The sequence below is a fragment of the Trichechus manatus genome, unplaced genomic scaffold (genome assembly GCF_000243295.1).
Source record: "Trichechus manatus latirostris isolate Lorelei unplaced genomic scaffold, TriManLat1.0 scaffold00013, whole genome shotgun sequence".
NCBI lineage: Eukaryota > Metazoa > Chordata > Mammalia > Sirenia > Trichechidae > Trichechus > Trichechus manatus.
Genome location: NW_004443949.1, coordinates 20,299,600 through 20,318,367, shown reverse-complemented (window position 1 = coordinate 20,318,367; position 18,768 = coordinate 20,299,600). Strand labels below are relative to the sequence as shown.

The window sequence follows — 18,768 nt, the reverse complement described above, 5'->3', positions numbered from 1 at the left end:
CATTTGATATTCTAGGGTTTCAGGATTGTTGATTCTCTGTTTGGCTTAGTTTTTCGGATCTTTGTTGTGGAGGGACGGCGTGGTGCTTCTGCCTAGACCGCCATCTTGCCGGAGTCGAAGATAACTTCTTTAGTCTGTTGCTTTCCTTCTGTTTCTTCTAAGGTTATACGTATTTCATTTCTGACATCCCTATCGTTATTCTTCCCTCCCCGAATTACCATCCATCTCTTTAGAATAAAAATAACAAATTCCCCGTAGAATTTCCACAGGTAGGATTAACTCAATGTGATGTTATAAATTGTAATCAGGCTAATCTAGAGTTTTTAGTAAAACTTTGTCATGAGGCTGGGATGGTAAATAACCAAGTAATGATCAAAAGCTTATCTAAGTAATTTGAAACATCCAATATATGGCTCAGTTAAGTTGGGGCCAGTTAATGAAAGCTTATCTTGCCTTAAGATACTTGGATGTCCGTAACTATTGAATCAGGACAGGTCACGTTTGAGGAGCGTGGGTGTAGTTTTCCACAAGTGTAGCTCTGCGCAGTTACTATCTTGGGTTATGTTTCCCTGTGACCATCTCTCATCTCCTCTGGGATTATATGCTAAGGAAATGTAACTAGATACTACCCCCTCACCGAGTTTTTGTCTTCATATGATACCAGTCCCCATTCTTGTCTTGGTTGTTATGATGGAGTGCTTCTCTCTAAATTTAGCCAATGAAGAAAAAGTTGTGGACTAATCCAATGTTCTGAAGTTAGCCTTTTCATTTGTAAAAGCCACACAGATTGAACTGAGACATTAAGAAGCTTATCAAGTGTCTGTGTCTCTTGGAACCAGTCCAGTGTCTCCTTGCATGGCCCAAGATGCTATCTTCATCAGCTCATGTTTCGTGTCTTGAAGTACTCTGTCAAATTTGGAACACAAAATTAAAACTTAGTCTGTGCAGTTCATTTTAGGTAAGCTTTGTAAAGGGTTCCCTTTCTCATTGGAAAAGTAATCTGGAAACATACTGAGATTTTTTGTGTAGAGGCAGGGTCTCCTGACGTTTGGTGTCATTCCTGTGTACTGGAAATCACAATGAACCGAAGACATATTGTCGTGGCTTTGGGGTTCCATCGTATCTTTGCTTTGCTCTTATGTTCAGAATAGCCCCAATGCATTTGCTTCAGTACTAGCAATAGTTAACAATTATGGGGGACTGTGCTCCTGTGATATTTGTAATTTCCATCTATCATGTCCACTAACCTGGGTAAGTGTTTGTCAGATACCCATAAATGTATCCTTTCTTTTTGCTGGTTGTCCATGTGTTTCTGTGTGGCTTTTTTTTTTGCATTTTGTATTTCTACCCTGATTAGAAAGGTGTTTATTAAAATAAACAATTATTGTGTAATGGTTGTTGTAATAAATTTGTAATTGACATGTTATTTTGTTTCCTCCAAATGTACATTCTTCCAAAGTAGTTGTGTACTGGTTTCATACCCCTCTGATGACTGATTAAATGTGGTTCTATGGCAGTGAAATTAGGTTTGTTTTTTTTTTTTGGTAGATGTTCATGGTCATTTCTTGGGACTTCTAAGAAATATAAGATTAAGTTTATGCAAGAAATTCTGGAATCTCTTTTTCTAAAACACTGGGCCTTGAGCAAAGAGAGAATTAAGTTGTTAAATCATGGACTAAATTTATTGAGTACTTACTATGTGTGGGGTCAGTGCTAGGTGCTAAGGACATAAAACGAAAACCAAACCCATTGTGGAGTTGATTCTGACTCATAGCAACCCTATAGAACAGAGTAGAACTGCCCCACAGGGTTGCTAAAGGCATAGTGGCAAACAAAACAAACTCAGTGCCTGGCCTTTTGGAGACTACAGCCTAGTGCATCTTCTTATCTTAAAACAAGCATGGTGTTGCAAGCAGGGACCTGACCTAGTCTGAGAGGTGTGGTCAGGAAATGCTTTCCTGAGGAAGTGGCATGTCAGCTGAGACCTGAAGAGTCAGAAGGAGTTAAGCCGATAACTGTAGCAGAGGGAAGGTGGACGAGTGGTTCACGTCACAGGAACAGCATGTGGAAAGACCATGTGTTGGGACAGAACGTGTAACATGCAAGGAACTGGCAGGCCGTTGTGGTGGAGTGTAATGGAGGGAAATGAAGACGGAGAAAACAGGAGCTGAGTGACTGTAAATGGCACTACGGAGAGCTGCAGAGACTTCAGGGCAGTTCAGCATTCTGGACTTTATCTCAGGGTGCTTGGGAAACTTTTGAGTGGATTTATACAAAGGAGTGATATGACCCTGAACAGGAAAGCTACAGGGTATTGTCTGAATTGTCTTAGAAGACTGAGCCTTTTTTGAAATCTGGCAAGACGTGGAGAGTAAAATAGTGACTTTAGAAATTTTTTTAGAATGTTCTAAAGATAGGCATTAGCTGTTTTTTGAGGGAAATTGTTTAACTTAAATTAACCTGGGAATATTTTCTTCTGCTTCTTGCATTAATATCCTGAATTTCTTGTGTGGCTTCATGTAAGAAGTTGTAGTTTAAAATGTGGCCAAACACTTCATGACACTAATCTACATTGCAAACATAAGGTTTTCATTTGTTGTATATTCTCATTTATTTATAATACTGTGGGCCTTTACACTTTTATATAGTAATAAGCTTCAAGTTATTTGAGTTTTGGAGCTTTTGTCAATTTTTAATTGTGAGTTTAATTTTTTTCCACACAGCTATGAGGCTATATTTTAAGGAAAAGTATGTGTGTTGTGTGTGTGTGTATAAAACTATCAGCCTTTTGAAATTCAGATTTGCGGTCATCTTATGTGTGTGTGTATAACAGAGATGCATGTGTGTGTGTATGCATGCTCAGTCTGATAGTTGACATTTTTATAGCATTTTTAGAATAAGCAAAGTTGGGTCAGTAGAAATTATATTCTGGTAGTAGAAGTTGCTAGGATGTGAGTAGGGCTAAACATGATTACAACTGATGAGGATGTTTAAGGTAAAACCTGATAAAGAGGGTAGAGAGATCGAGAGATCCACGTGTGGGATCCTGCCCCTAGTTGAGAAGCAGAGCTTGAGGTAACTCAGATGTCCACATTAGCCTGAGCAGAGGGTGGCAGGAATGTTGGATGGAATTCTAAAGCACCACACCCCTGCAGTAAAGACTTCCTTTCTTTGCATTCTCAGGGTCTTTGGTGCAGAAGCCTCTTCATGGAATAACCCATCCATTTATATGATTCCTGCTGTCAGTTTTCTCATTTAAATTATAGCTTATTGAGGTAATACCTATACAGGTGCCGAAGAAACTCAGGCTAGTTACCTATACACATTAACATAGTCTTTATTCGTAAATGTGAACCAGCAGTCAGCTCTCACTTGATTTTTGGGAAAACAAATACCATGAACAAAATAAACAGAGGAACTGACTTTGTAGGAAACAAGTAATTAAGGAAACAGAGAACTTAGTGTGCTCAGATTTAACTGTAAAACAAGAACCTGCTGCTGGCAGAAGAAGCAATCAAATCATTAATTTTTTTTAGTCATTTTTAATTTCTTGGAAGTACTAAAGTAGGAATGAGCATAATTAAGAACCAAGTTGCTTATCCAAAAGTTAGGCAAAGGAATCTCCCCCAAAAAATAGAGATGAAAACTATGAGAGCAGTTAGGGGTTGAGGAGGATAGATTCAAGAGTGCTAACCTCTCATAGGAGTTCTAAAAGTAGGAACAGAGAGTTGAGAGAAATAGTAAATAACAGAATAAACTTTATTTGAGCCCAAGAAAGACGAGTGTCCAATATGAACTAGTATAGAAGTATAGATGGAAAAAGACATACACCTAGACATCCTGCTTTAATTTTCCAGGGTTAAAGAGAAAATCCTAAACATGTTCGAAGGAAGACATAGGTTATCTACAACACAACAGACCTCAGACATTTCATAAGTAGTACTGGATGCTAGAAGAAAAATGAATATTGCCTTTAAACTTTTGAGGGAAAATTATATTCACGCTGTAATTCTCCACACAGGTAAATAATAAATTAAGCGTCGGGACCCAATGAAGAGAGTTTTGGTTATGCAGAGATTTAGAAAGTTTTGCCACCTTATGTACCCTAAAGGAGGAAAAAGATTGCATGAGATCTAAAAAGAATAGTAGCCAAGAAAGAAGAAGATAAGAAATTGAGTTGACTCTCAAGGTTTGTGCTGTTTTCCACAAAGGACTGTGGTTAAAGATTGTTGTAGTTGTTACAAAAAAAAAAACAAATAAAAAACCAAACCCACTGCCATTGAGGTGATTCCGATTCATAGCGACCCTCCAGACAGAGTAGAACTGTCCCATAGGGTTTCCAAGAAGCACCTGGTGGATTCAAACTGCCGACCTTCTGGTTAGCAGAGGTAGCTCTTAACCACGATGCTAGCAGGGTTTCTTAACAGCTATTAGGTGCCATCAAATTGATTTCTGCTCATAGTGACCCCATGTAACAAATTAGAACCGCCCCATAGGGTTTCCTAGGCTGTAATCTTTATGGGAGCAGATCACCACGGTTTCTTCCGCGGAGGTGCTGGTTCAAACTGCGAAGTTTTCAGTTAGCAGCTGAGCATTTAACCTTTTGTGCCAGACTGCTGACTTTTATAATTTAAACTCTTCATAAAAGGTTGAAGAATAAGAAATCTGAATGAACTGTAACTATGGGGAAGGATTCAAGTTAACCTTCTAGTAGGTTTTCCTAGTTGTAATTTGAGGATTGAGAGACTTGGGGGTTATAACTAATCTACCCTGAATAAATAGTCCCTAAGAATACCCATTAGGGACATTTGCTAATTTGTTAGCCTTTCTCCTTATATGAACACACTGGCAAATTCATAATAATTGAATCCTCTTGGTGTTGTATATGTCAGGAAAGAGGACTTAGGAACACCTGTTTCAAAAGTAGTAGTAGGGCTTCCTAGATCCCATATGCTTATTTATCAGGTCATGGAGAGCTGTGGAGAAATTAATGCAACTTAGGTTTACCCAATAAAAAATAGTGTATCAGATAAGCTGCAAACCATGTGTTACTACTCTGGGGGGAGGGGCGAGGTGTTGCTGAAGTGGAAGAAAGGCAGCCGTTCTTACTTAATATGAACATATGGCCTCCCCAGAAAACTTTTATCCTAGAGTTTATAAGAGTGAGCCAGTAAAATAATATCTTCAAGTAGGTTCTTTAGGTGGTATCAATGGTTAAGTGCTCAACTACTAGCCTAAAGGTTGGCAGTTCAGACCCACTCAGAGGCTGCTTGAAAGATAGTCCTGGTGATCTGCTTCCGAAAGGTCACAGCCTTGAAAACCCCCTGGAGCGGTTCTACTCTGCACACATGGGTCACTGAGAGTCAGAATTAACTGGATAGCACCTAACAACAGCAACAACAGTAAGGTTCTTTAATTCTTTTGTTAAAATTTAGTCCAGACAATTGAGTGTATCTGTGTGCCAAGCAGGGGTACCTTTGTGGTGCAAATGATTAACATGCTCGACTGCTAACCAAAAGGTTGGAAATTTGAGTCTACCCAGAGATGCCTTGGAAGAAAGGCCTGGCAGTCTACTTCTGAAAAGTCAGCCACTGAAAACCCTATGAAGCACAATTAACACACGTGGGGTCACCACGAGTCAGAATCAACTTGACGGCAACTGGTTTTTGCTTTTTTATGTGCCAAGGATTTCTGTAGACTCTAGGTCTATAAAGAGATAATATGATCACTTAGGAAGTTTATGCTTGGGAGGATGGTTTGTGGAAATGAAGGTCTTCCTGTCTTGGTGGCTTGTAGGTTTAGGATGTATTATGGTCTGGATGAAACTTCCAGATCCCATAACAGAGAATAAAATACAAGGGTTGATGTCTTCTTGTAACTTCCCTGATTTCAAGACCACTTGCTCACTGGTATTAGTAAAGGACTGTGTAGTTCCATGTTGGATATGAGGCTTGTCTGCCTGTTGTATAAAGTAAGAATAAAAGCAGGATGGAAAGTCTGTTAATCTTGTCTTGCTTTCTTTTCCCTTACTTTCCAGTACTCTGTGGTAATGAACATTACTATTTTAGAGTCAAAGACATGACTTTAGGAGACTGGGATTTTGAAGAAACCATATTTCTTTAAAATGTAGTGTTTGGGACGTTTGCGCCCTCTGAGGTCATCTTTGGATAAACAAGTGAGCGCTGTTGACCTATCCTGATCGAATTGTTAAAGGTTCAAGGTTTAATACTTTGCCTCTGAGGTGGTAACATCTGAGGAAAGCATACGTCTACGGAATTGTCTAGATATAATGTTAAAAGCATGACCATTTTTTTGAGAAGACTGGATTAAACTGCTTAAGAATTAGGAAAAGTGAAAGGGTGGACTCTTATTTCAGGTTTCTTTCTCCCACCTAGCGTCTAGAACATTTTTTCTCAAAATTTGGAGTTGTTTTTGTACAAATTTTGATCTAACTTTTCAATAGTTTTCTGTAAAAAATGCTTTACACGTTTGTGAATGTTGTTGAGTGCCGTCGATTCCAACTCATAGCGACCCTGTATGAGAGAGTGGAACTGCCCCCTAGGGTTTTCTAGGTTGTAATCTTCATGGAAGCAGATTGCCAGGTCTTTCTCCTGTGGAGCCACTGGGTGGGTTTGAACCGCCAACCTTTGGGATAGCAGCCGAGTGCTTAACCATTGGCCATCAGAGCTCCTACAGTTTGTGAATGCACTCTACGAATCTTCATCTTGGACTCATCACAGTCCTGTGTATACCTTCCCACACACATACCTTTTTAAAACGAGAACACTGAAATGCTAAGGTGCGACATGATTTGTTCCAGATCTCAGAACTAGCATGTGGCATGATGGAGACTGGAACTCAGGTGTCTGGATTCTTAGTCCGATGTCCTTTTAGTCTTTTGTTAATTTTTATTACAATATGTTCTGGAGCATTACAGTAAAGGAGTATGCTATCAGCCATCATTGTCTCCAAACCTGTCATGCCCTTGCAACATAGTTCTAGCCTGGGCTGTTTTCAGAATGAATATTATAAAGCTGCTATGTGTGTTAGCCCAGGGGTTGGCAAACTATGACCATATCTGGCCTGCTGCCTGTTTTTGTATGGCCCCTGAGTTCAAAATGATTTTCATGTTTTTCAACCGTAAGTGGTTGAAAAAAATTAAAATAATAATATTTTGTGGCACATGAAAATTTTATGAAATTTAACTTTCAATGTACATAAATAAAATGAAATTTAACTTTCAGTGTACATAAATAAAATCTTATTGGGACCCAGCCATGCTCATTCATGTATGCATTGACTATGGCTGCTTTCCTGCTATGATGACAGAGTTGAGAAGTTGCAACAGAGACCATCTGGGCAGCAAACCCTAAAATATTTATTAGCTGGCCCTTATAGAAAAGGTTTGCCAACCCCTTGTGTTAGCCTATGGCTTTGATCTCTGACTCTCGTTGGGTATAACCATCCAGTCCTTCTAGACCACCATCTAACTCTTCCACCTTACCGAAGATCTCCACATTTTCCCAGTGGCAGATCACCTACAGTCACCAGGATTTTTGTTTTTTCTTTTCTGACTTTGGTATCTCCGTGAACAATATGACCACTGCACAGATTTACTCCCTAAACCTGAACCCCTGGGACTTAAGTGCCGTTTACAGAATCATAAAACACATACTTGCTAACGTATTCACGTGTCTTAAGTTTACATGCTGAGATTAGTACTGTTACAGAGATAACATTATCCAGACTCACGGAGGCAGTCATTTTCACTTGACCTTGGTTAGCTGTTCAAGGCTCTTACTACTTTAAGGAAGTGCTTTATCCCAGCCTCTACTTTCTCAGCATATTTATTGCCCTCTAATTTACAGATAAAAGAAGCCGTAAAACCCACCTTCATCTTCTGAATTCTCTGTACTCAGTGTTTCAGAGGAAGAGATGACCCTCCGTTTTCCAAGGGGATTCCCTCCGTCTCACCTGCTGCCTCTGTCTCACCTGTCTGTTCATTCCTTCTGGTCTCCAGGATCTTACTTCAGGGCAGGTCCAATTTCTGTAAACTCTTTTTGTCTCTACTGGTTCTGTTCTCTTTCTGTAAACGTGTAGGTCTCTTTTATCCTAAAAACTGTCTTCCCTTGAGTCTTAACACTCCTCAAGCTACAACTCTGTTTCTCCTTATTTTTATAGGAGAAAATATCTCTTCTCGAAATACTGACATCTCTTCTTGAACAGTAATTTCTCCCTTCAAATATATTTGCTTTGCCTACTGTCATTTTCTGTTTTAACTCTTCTATCAAATCTGATTTCATCAGTGATTTTATTGTCATAGCAAATAGCCTTTTTTTTGTCTTCATCTTACATGACCTCTCTACCAGTATTAACTAACTATAGTTCCTGTGTTGAAACTCTTCATTAGTCTTTGGTTTTTGGCTTCACTGATCCTTGAGCTGCCTGAATTCTTCCCCCTGAATGACCTTTTGCAGTCTCCTCTACTGATTTTCCCTCCACCCACCCTTAAATGTTCCCTCCCTCTTCCTTTTCTCTCTTCCTTCTGTACATTCTCCTTGGGTGATTTCACTCATGCCTGTGGCTCCATCTAACACCTATTTGTCGATGTACTGTGAATTTCTTTTTCCTGAAGCCCCTTTCCTGAACTCCAGCTCCTTCCTGTACCCAGAACAGGCATGTCCTGTAACTATCTCAGATTCAACTCATTTTCTTCTTTCTTTTAAAATGCTTATCCCATGTTCCCTGTCTTGGTGGATGATGTCATCAGTGTCTTTGGAAACTGTGGTGTTAGCTTTTTCACCACTCCCTATATTTATTGGGTCACCATATATCCCCATTTTAACTCACATATGGCTTATTTAACTTGTTCTCACTGAAAGTTCTGCCAATGCTCTAGTTCAGGACCTTGTGGTGTCTCACTTGGTCTACCATAAATGTCTCCTAACAGGTCTCCCAGTCATCAGTCTCTGTGCCCACTTAGTTCATCCTCTTTGTGACTATTTATGTCATTTTCATAAAATATATTTCTGATCATATCTTTCTTCTTCTCAAAGGCAAAACATTTTAATTGTACACTAAAGTGTATACTTTATGTAAGACAGTGCAGAAACATCCTACCACCTCTCCAGCCCTAACACTTATCCCATATACCCTATGCTTCAGTCCTGACAACATTTGCTGTTCTCTGACTATGTGCTCCTTCATGCCTCAATGGCTTTGCATGTGTTATTTCTATCTAGAATGGCACTGCATCCCAGAAGATAAGCTCCTAATCCTTCTAGGGCCATATTAAACATTATGTCTTCTGGAGAAGTCTTTGAGCTCCCTCACAAAGTTAATCATTGTCTTCACTTTGCTCTGAGTGTGCATCTTCTGGTGCTTTTACAGCACTTAAACTATATCACATTATACTCATGTCTTACTATTCTATCTTCCACAGTAGCTAGTCTTTAGGAATTGGAGTGGGAAGAAGGAAGAGCAATAACCATATTTTATTTATCTCAGTATCTGGTACTTTGTAGCTACTACCATAGTGGGTGCCCACTCAAATGTTTAGAGGTGGAATGGAGAAATGAATTAAAAAAGTACGTGGGAGCATGGAGCCCAGCAGATTTCCCAGAATGACTGGAGCAGGGAAATACCATGAGTCATCTGTGTCTCTGAATGAGATATGGGCAACTATTGAAGACTGACCTTAAATGTTTTTTAGTATATGTTGTTAAATGTTGAATAAAGGGGTGAGTTTGGATGTAGCCTGTAAATGTCTGGATCATTCTGGAGCACTTCATATTTTTAAGGTTGAGGGGTACACAGGGTTTTGCTTATAAAGATTTAAAAAGTAGTTTTCCAGTTCCTCAAGGCAGTATCTGGGTTGGGGAGAGATGTGAGAGAATATAAATTTGGGTAGCTAAGACGAGAGCCACGAACTAAAAGATAGAAATCCATGACTTATTTAGGAAGCAGTTCTGTGTGAATTTTCACAAAGCAGATCTTCAGTTTGTTTCACCAGAATTATTAAAAACCAGGGAAAGAAAACATTTATAGGGCTGCATTAGGCTGGTTTCTTCACACTGCTTGGGTCATTCCACCCTTCTGGAGTGATGATGATCTAGATCACCTGCTTTGTGGGATAGGTAATAGCACGTGGCAAATTAGAATGCGCAATAATCTCTGCAAACTGCAATTTTTTTTTTTTTAAGTCTTGTTCTTAGATAAGAAAGAGAAAGATAGGAGAAGTAGAGGGAAAATCAGGGCTTGTTTTCTTGAATAATTCCCCCCAATTAGAAATGTGGCCTTGCTGTTAAAAACCACTAGGAGGAGGAAGGATACTACTCTCCAGGACTCACTTGCCCAGCTCGAGCCAACTCAGATGCTATTTTATTGACAGCAGGATTTACCAAAATTCCACTAAACATAATTCCAGCTGTTAGAGTTTTGTGAACCATCTCTTTGATTCTAAGAGATGGTAACATTTAAAGAATTTAGGGATTCCACCAGCCTGAGACCAGAAGAACTAGATGGTGCCCGGCTACCACCAATGACTACCCTGACAGGGATCACAACAGAGAGTCCCAGACAGAGTGGGAGAAAATTGTAGAACAGAATTCAAATTCACAAAAAAAGACCAGACTTACTGGTCTGACAGTGACTGGAGGAACCTCTGAAACTACAAAACTATGGCCCCCGGACACCCTCCTAACTCAGAACTGAAACCTCTCATGAAGTCCACCTTTGAGCCAAAGATTAGACAGGCCTGTAAAACAAACACTAACACACGTGAGGAACATGCTTCTTAGTTCAGTCAAATATACGAGACCAAATGAGCAACTCCTGTCCAAAAACAAGATGAGAAGGCACAAAGGGACAGGAACTGGATGAATGGACACAGGCAACCAGAGGTAGAAAGGGGGAGTGTGCTGTCACATTGTATGGATAGCAACCAGTGTCACAAAACAATATGTGTATAAAATTTCTGAGTGAGAAATTAACTGGAGCTGTAAACTTTCATCTAAAGCACAATAGAAAAGAAAAGAATTTGGGAAGGCTTTGCTGCCTTCTTGCATGGTTTACTGCCAGTTAGTGTACTTGGCACAATCTTTTCATTTTAACTGTGTAACACAGCATTGTAGGAACTAGCTCATGCTAGATGGCGCCGCCTGTTTTTATAGTTTAACTAATTTTTATGTGTTAATTATCCCAATCACAGGTCTTAACCATTAGTATTATAAAATCATTTAGCTGAAAATCAAAAGATTGACACACATCAGTTCAACAACTTAGACGTTACTAGGAAGTATTAATGAAATACTCCTACAGCTGTATTTCCTCACTGAGCCTCTTGCCAGAATGAAATGTCTAATTAGACTAACATTTGTTTTCAAAGGTGTTATATTGCACTGTAGTTGTTTTAAGCATAAGAAATTGGGGGAAGAGTATAATAATTTAGATGGCCAGTTAGGAGTGGTAGGATGAGGTAAGGAAATGTGAGCCAACTTGCTAAAATTTTGAGCACATTCCAGATTTATTGAGTGCATAATGTGTGCCGGATGTTGTATTAGGTATGGAGATGACTAGCTCTATAGTGAGATAAAGTGGGGAAAATAATTACATTTCCAGAATCTCTTATAGTGTTGCTTTATTTTTGAACCCTTTTAGTGTGATTCAGTACTAACATCCTGAGGATTATCATTAAGATTTTCATCCAGTCAATTAGTGTTTTAACTAGATCAGTTATTATTTTCCCTTTTATGTGAACTAAAATAATGGCACTTTCTAAAATTTGATTTAATTATATGCAGGGACATATTCAACAAAAATTTGAGTCTTTAAACTATGGGTCTAGGTACTTAGTAGGCAAAGATGATCAAAGCATGGTAGGAATGTCATTGTTTCTAGAGATATTTTTGTTGTAAAAAGAATAATTTTGAGGAGTGGAGAGGTATCATTTTTAATGTGGGGAATTAAAAGAAATTTAAATTCTTTCTTAAACATACCCTGTCATTTGTCCTTTGTGATTTGCTGCTTGGTATTATCACTGGAGCATTTTTTTGGGGGGTCATGTTTTGCTTAATGTATAAAAATAACTACACAGATATCTTGTAATTTTTCTTTAAGACAGACAACTTGGAAGACGTACAAAAAGTAAAATGATAGACCATTAGCCAGTCTCAAACTTTTTTTGCATTAAGATGACGTATCAGTTAATAACTTAATACTTCATCACATTTATTTCAGTAGTAAACGGTTATTAGACAAGATGGGCAAAGTAGGAATTTTAACCAATAATGCTGTCCTTAAGTCAGCTCTGACTCATGGCGATGTTGTTTAACCAATAATAGTACATTCTTAAGATAGTTTCAGAAATACTCATGGTGGGCTTGAGATAACATGACAGTGGATAAGTAGAGGGTGTAGTGAGATGATCTGGAGTACCTTTAAGATCTCGTATTTGATGAAAAGCCACTGCAGTACTTTGATGGAAGAGAATGATGCAGTTGAAATAATACACGACTAGTACAGCTTCAATGATGATGTTCAAAACAGACTTGGTGAGGATAGTGTCAGTGGCTGGACACTTGTTGAAGGACAGGTTTTGATAATCTGGGTGAGAGGTGATGAGTGTCTTGATGAAGGAAGTTGCAGTAGGACTGCATATAGGAGCCTTGGTGATGCAGTGATTAAGCGCCCGGCTTCTCTTGAAACATTGGTGGTTCAAACCCACCCAAGCAACACCATGGGAGAAAGACCTGGGAATCTGCTTCTGTAAAAGATCACAGCCTAGAAAACTCTATGGGGCAGTTCTCTGTTATGTGGGGTCATTATGAGATGAAAATCAACTCCACGGTACTTAACAACAACAAGTAGAACTATAGAGAGCATGAGGAAGAAATGTTCTCTGAGGCAGTGTCGCTTAGGATGTTTCTGAAAGAAAACCTTTCCAAATATAATTCATTTAATCTACGTGTCATCATATTTGGGCCCAACACTATGCTATTCCAGGGGTTGGAGTTTAAAGAAAAAATACACAGTCCATGCTACCTTCATCTTTGAGAGGCATGGCCTGATGATCTACTTCTGAAAAATTGGCCACTGAGGACCCTAATGAGCACAGTTCTCCTCTGACACACATGGGGCCGCCATGAGTGGGAATTGACTTGATGGCAGCTGGTTTGGCTTTGTGGGTTTTTTCGTATAGATAGAACTTTGGAGTAGGAGTACAGAAACATTTAACTGTTGTTGTTTAGAAGTTCCTCTGTCAGCTATTTTCTCCTTTGGTAAAATTGTCTTTCTCCTCTCCAAGGGTCATGCTGATCATCACTGAGCCTTTCAAACAATTTAACATCCTGATGTGGGGGAAAGAAGAACAAAAACTAGCTGCTGAGGCTGCTTATGTGCAACCAAACACCTCATAGCATGTGGTTCCTCGGTTTGGAGGTTTAGGGTCATGGTTTCATGGGACATCCCAGTTAGTCGGCCTTATATCATGTTCAGTGCTTCTGTTCTGGTTCATTGCATAGTGCGTGGGGTCTTAAAAGCTTTCAGGCAGCCATCTAAGGGACAGCAGTTGATCTCTATTTGCCTACAGTAGCAGAGGAAGAAGGAGAGTCAGGAATAGGTGGAGGAAATGGAGTGTGTGGCTAATTGCCTCCCTGAACAACTGCCTCCTTTGCCATGAGACCAGAAGAACTAGATGGTACCTTGCTACCATTACTGAACATTTTGATCAAAGATTCTGTAGAAGAATCCTGATCAAAAGGGGGAAAATACAGAACATAATTAAAATTCTCATGGAACTAGACTTTCTAGAGCCATGGAGGCTGGATGAACCCCTGAAACTATTGTGCTGAGATAATCTTTAAACCCTAAACCAAAAATATCCCCTGAAGTCTTCTTAAAACCAAACAATAGTTTAGCCTAACTAGTAAAGAATGTCCTCCTTGAGCATTGTGCTCTTTTAAGAACTATTATAAGGAATCAGATTGACAACACCAACTCAAAAGATTAGATAGGAACCTTAGGGGGCAGTGAGTTTATGTTAGTGAGGGAGGAACAACTCAAAAGAGAATGAGAACGGCTGCACAGCTTGAGGAATGTAATCAGTGTCACTAAGTCATATATGTAGAAATTGTCATATTGGTATATATTCTGCTGTGTATATTCTCAACAAAAACGACATAAATAAATTATAAAGAAATCATCAGCCTGAGTAAAGATGGTAAAATTGCCCTTTAAGAAGGTTCTTCTCAATTTTTTAATTCTTTGTAAAAATGTTTCCTGTTAAATATCAAAGTTCTTGATATTCTTTAGCTACTTAGTGAAGAATAGCCAGGATATGAAGGCTTCCGCTGCTTCTTCTGTCCTCAGCCACCAGGCTCCCTTCCTTCACTACAAGCTTGGGCACTAATACAGCATCACTGTTTTGTTAGCTTGCCTCTACAATAATTCTTCTCCTTTTTTAAAGTCTCAACACTAAAGGACAATGTAGAGCATTCTTTCTTGCAATAGATGCTAATTGTGTTCTTAGTTGGATCTTGCTGTCATAGCCACAGTAACTGTGCCATTGTGCCTGAGTGGCCCATTCACAGTGGTTATTGTGCAGAATAATGAATGCTGTTTACTTGTGATTCGTCGTCGCCTGCATCTGTGGCTGAGAACACGCAGTCACTGTAATTTGCCTGGCAAGTGATCAGACTGCTATAAAATAACATCATCTGTTAGGCAAGTTAATGGTCACAAAGAACTATTGATAGTTTTGTTTTTATTATAGAATTTTTAATGAAACAATTTGAACAATAGAAATTTAAGATGTGAGGACAGCTACCTAGTGTATACTGCATATTAACCTGTTTTTCAGTGTATTTTGGGTTTCAGTTTACATGTCTAGAAGCGAAGGAACTCCTCTATGTGCTGCCTCTGCATATCTTTGCCCTGGCTCAGATTGGGAAGAGCTGCTTAACAGTAAATTGCATACTGGATAAGTGAGTGCAGTGACTAGTATCAAGTAGAAACTGGGCTTCACAGCAATGTCCCCCTTCATGAAACTTATGGATTCCGAAAGCATGATCATTCTTTCACCTATATAAGGAAAAGACTTTTTTTAAAATTACATAATTGGCAGAATGTGATGGTACTTATATCAAGAATCCTTCATATTATATATGAATTATAAACATGTAAAAATGTGCTTATTTAACCTTTAAATGGTGCTGTGGTGGTCATTTTTCTGACGTTATGAAAATAGGAAAAAAAGTACTGAGTGTTTATATGTGAACTGTAAGCAAAAGCAAACGTTTTACCCTTTTAAATAAACTTGATAGTATTTTGCAAGGATCTTAAGAATCCCAGTTTTGAGCTGATTATTTTCTCGACTATTCATATCTCATAGTTGCTCTTTTTCTCCATCCCACTGCCTACTTTTTAGCTGTTTGACTGCTTATTAGTATTGTTCATTAAAGGTGATGTGGGGAAAGCATTTCAAAGCATCCTTTTTATATTTATAAAAAGTTTTTTGATCAACATTTTCTGATATTAAACGGATGGAAAATAAACTTTAGAAAAAAATAGAGGACTGTGAATAGTTAATATTAAGAACATTTCCCACAATTTCTAAAGATTACAAGTGTCGGAATTTCTTTTGCAAACTAACCTTTTAGATTATTGCAGAACACTTAAATCTTTGTTCTGAAATAGAAAACAACAAACATTTCTAATGTAAAAATTCAAAATAAAATTTCATTTTCTTATAGGCATATTGGCTTAATTAAGGTGAGATTTATTTTTTCTTAATGGAATTATAAATAGCACTCTAGTTCACAAATTGTTTTTACATATTTTTTTTCTGTAGATAATGGGATGTTGGTTAACATAGTCTTGTGAAAAGTTGCTTTGTCTTTTCATTTTTTTTTTTTTAATCCTCCCTTTCTCCCCCTGACAAATCAACATCTGCTTCTGTATAGCTAACTGCTGCTGTTTTCTGCTTCTGTGACAGCTAGCCGATGGCAGAATCTCTTCTCTTCAGCTGTCTCACTGGCTTTTCCTTATAGTCCTGTTGCAAGACTCAGCCCTTATAACAATGGCATTAATACTCCCAGCTTCTCTAAAACCTCAAATAAAGCAATACTAACACCTGAAAGAACAGGTAATATTTCCACTTCTGAATGCTGCTTGCTTTGTAATTCTTGTCACTAAACATAGCCTGAAGATTAATCTTTCATCGAAAAGCTTGAGTGTAATCTTATTAATAATGGAGAGTTTATGCTCTACACTCTGAGTACAAAAGGGACAAGCCTTAATTTGTACTCGGGAACACCACTGATCTACTGCTTTCAAGTGTGAGTAGTAGGTGGTCTTCCCTTTTTAGCAAAAGAATGTGTATGTAATTACGTGTTTCCAAATGCCTAATGTGCCTTTAAAATTAAATGTCAACACACAATTTAATTAGTTTTTATTATGATTCAAGATTGTCTGTAAGCCTTTTTTGTGTGTTTTTTAAAATTATTTTTGTTGTAGCTTTTTATAAAGCCAGGGCTACGTAAAAGAATAGTCATACTGGCTTTTTATGAGATGAGGGTCTCACCATTACTTGTCTCAGTGTTGGGTAATTCCATTCCTATAACTTTCTACCATTTGGGACCTTTTTTCCTTGGTTCTCTTATTTCAAACCATTGCTTTTTCATGTTAATGGTTGCCTACAAGTCTCCCATGACCATTTACTACTCTAAATTATCAAGGTTTTATTATGTGTTTCTGCATATGAATGTGTGCCTTTTATGGGTGGGATTCTTATCTATTTATAGCACTACTGTTTGTACCTATTACTGTTAATGAATGGACTAGATTAGATTTTAATTTTAAAATATGTAGTCGATTACTGCCAAAGGCAAGTGTGTCTGATTATTAATTGAAAGAGTACATGGATGTATATTCTTATGCCACCCATTTAGATATATACTTTTCTAATATGATACATGTTTTAGCATTCACAAGTTAGTAAATTATGAAAATTGAATTTGAAAAAAAATTGAAAAATGAAAGCTTTTGTACATATGAATTATAAACATGTAAAAATGTGCTTATTGTTTGACCTTTAAATGGTGATGTGGTGATCATTTTTCTGACATTATGAAAATGGGAAAAAAAAGTACTGAGTGTTTATATGTGAAGTGTGTCTGATTCTATCAGTTCTTTAGTTTTTTAGCCTAAGTACTAAACATATTTCCTTTGTTTTAGGTTACACCTCCAGAGGCTCTCCTCTCAGTCCGCAGTCCTCTATAGACAGTGAGTTGAGTACTTCAGAACTGGAGGATGATTCCATTTCCATGGGATATAAGCTACAAGACCTCACTGATGTTCAGATCATGGCTCGACTGCAAGAAGAAAGTATGCTCTTTTTAAACTAGAAAAGTGAGACTTCACTTGAAATAAAATGGGCAAACAATCAGATTCTTGGTCTTATACTGTCCTCCTTTGTAGATGGAGCAGTCATCTGCTTCTCCCACTCTCAGGAGCATTGTAAAGTATTAAGATTTACTCTGTTCCAGGCACATGGATGTATAGCTACCTAGCAAATTGCTGTCTTGGGAATTTATCCCAGAACAAGAGAAATTTATCTTCACACAGAAACCTGTACACAAATGTTTATAGCAGCTTATTACTTGTAATAGCCAAAAACTGGAATGAGCCCTGATGCCCTTAATAGGCGAATGGTTAAACAAAGTGTGGTGCATCCATACCATGGAGTACTACTCAGCAATAAAAAGAACGGGATATTGATAAAGGAAACATCTTGGGTGAATCTCCACAAAATTATACCGTGTGAAAAAAAGACGACGCCAGAGGTTGAATGCTGTATAATTCTATTTGTATAACATTTTTGAATTGATAAAATTTTAGAAAAGGAAGGGAAATTAGTGGGGCTAGGAGGGAGGTAGATGAGGGTACAAAAGGGCAACAACACAAGGGATTTTTTTGGTGTTACAACTGTGCAGTGGTGGGGGATATGTGAACCTACACATGATAAGTTGTATAGAACTTAGTGCACATACACAGGCACACATGAGTAAAACTGAAGTAAGAGTAAGAAAAGCTGAATAAGATGGGTGGAATATATTGATATCAGTATCCTGGCTGTGATTTTCTGTATTTTTGCAAAATGTTTCCACTGGGGGGAACTGGGTAAAGTGCACAAGGGATCTCTGTATTATTTGTTACAACTGTATGTGAGTCAAAAGTTATCTTAATAAAAGTGTCAATTAAAAAATAGATTGCTATACTTCTCCAGGTAAATGTGGAAGAGCAGATAATCAGAATGTCATAGTTAATCACTGGTTCTTTGATAAAGTTACAACAAATAATCTGGGAGTGAACTACTACAAGGGCATCACTTGTATCAGAAGGCACACACAATAAGACGTGGAACACAGAACTGGGCTGTGCTTGTTTTGGAGTTATCTTCAGACCAGCATTAGAAGAAACAGCCAAGTATCAGTTAAGCATAATAGTTTCCTGCTCTCAGAATTAGTTAAGGCCACTCTGAGAAACATTGTAAGCTTTATGTAAGATTTTATAAGACACGTTCTGAGGGAAAAGTGTCTATTTGATATTATTACTAACAGTAAATTTAAATCTTCTTTTCTGAAAATATATGGCTGGAAATATTGGATGTCAGTCCCAGAAATTAAGTAGTCAGGGATAAAAAGAAAAAAGTCAGGGATAGACTACTTTAAAAAAAAAAAAAGTGATATTGGCAATGAGATGAATAACTAG

At 38.1% G+C, this 18,768-nt stretch overlaps 1 protein-coding gene across 2 annotated transcripts in view; it reads left to right on the top strand.

Moving 5' to 3' along the window:
- SLAIN1 (SLAIN motif family member 1) overlaps positions 1-18,768 on the top strand; it is a 65,690-nt gene that overhangs the window by 28,575 nt on the left and 18,347 nt on the right. For both annotated transcript variants that reach the window (XM_023726705.1, XM_023726706.1), the window contains exons 3-4: positions 15,992-16,141; positions 17,233-17,382. In XM_023726705.1, the coding sequence (XP_023582473.1) occupies positions 15,992-16,141; positions 17,233-17,382 (300 nt within the window). The remainder of the gene's footprint in view (positions 1-15,991; positions 16,142-17,232; positions 17,383-18,768) is intronic.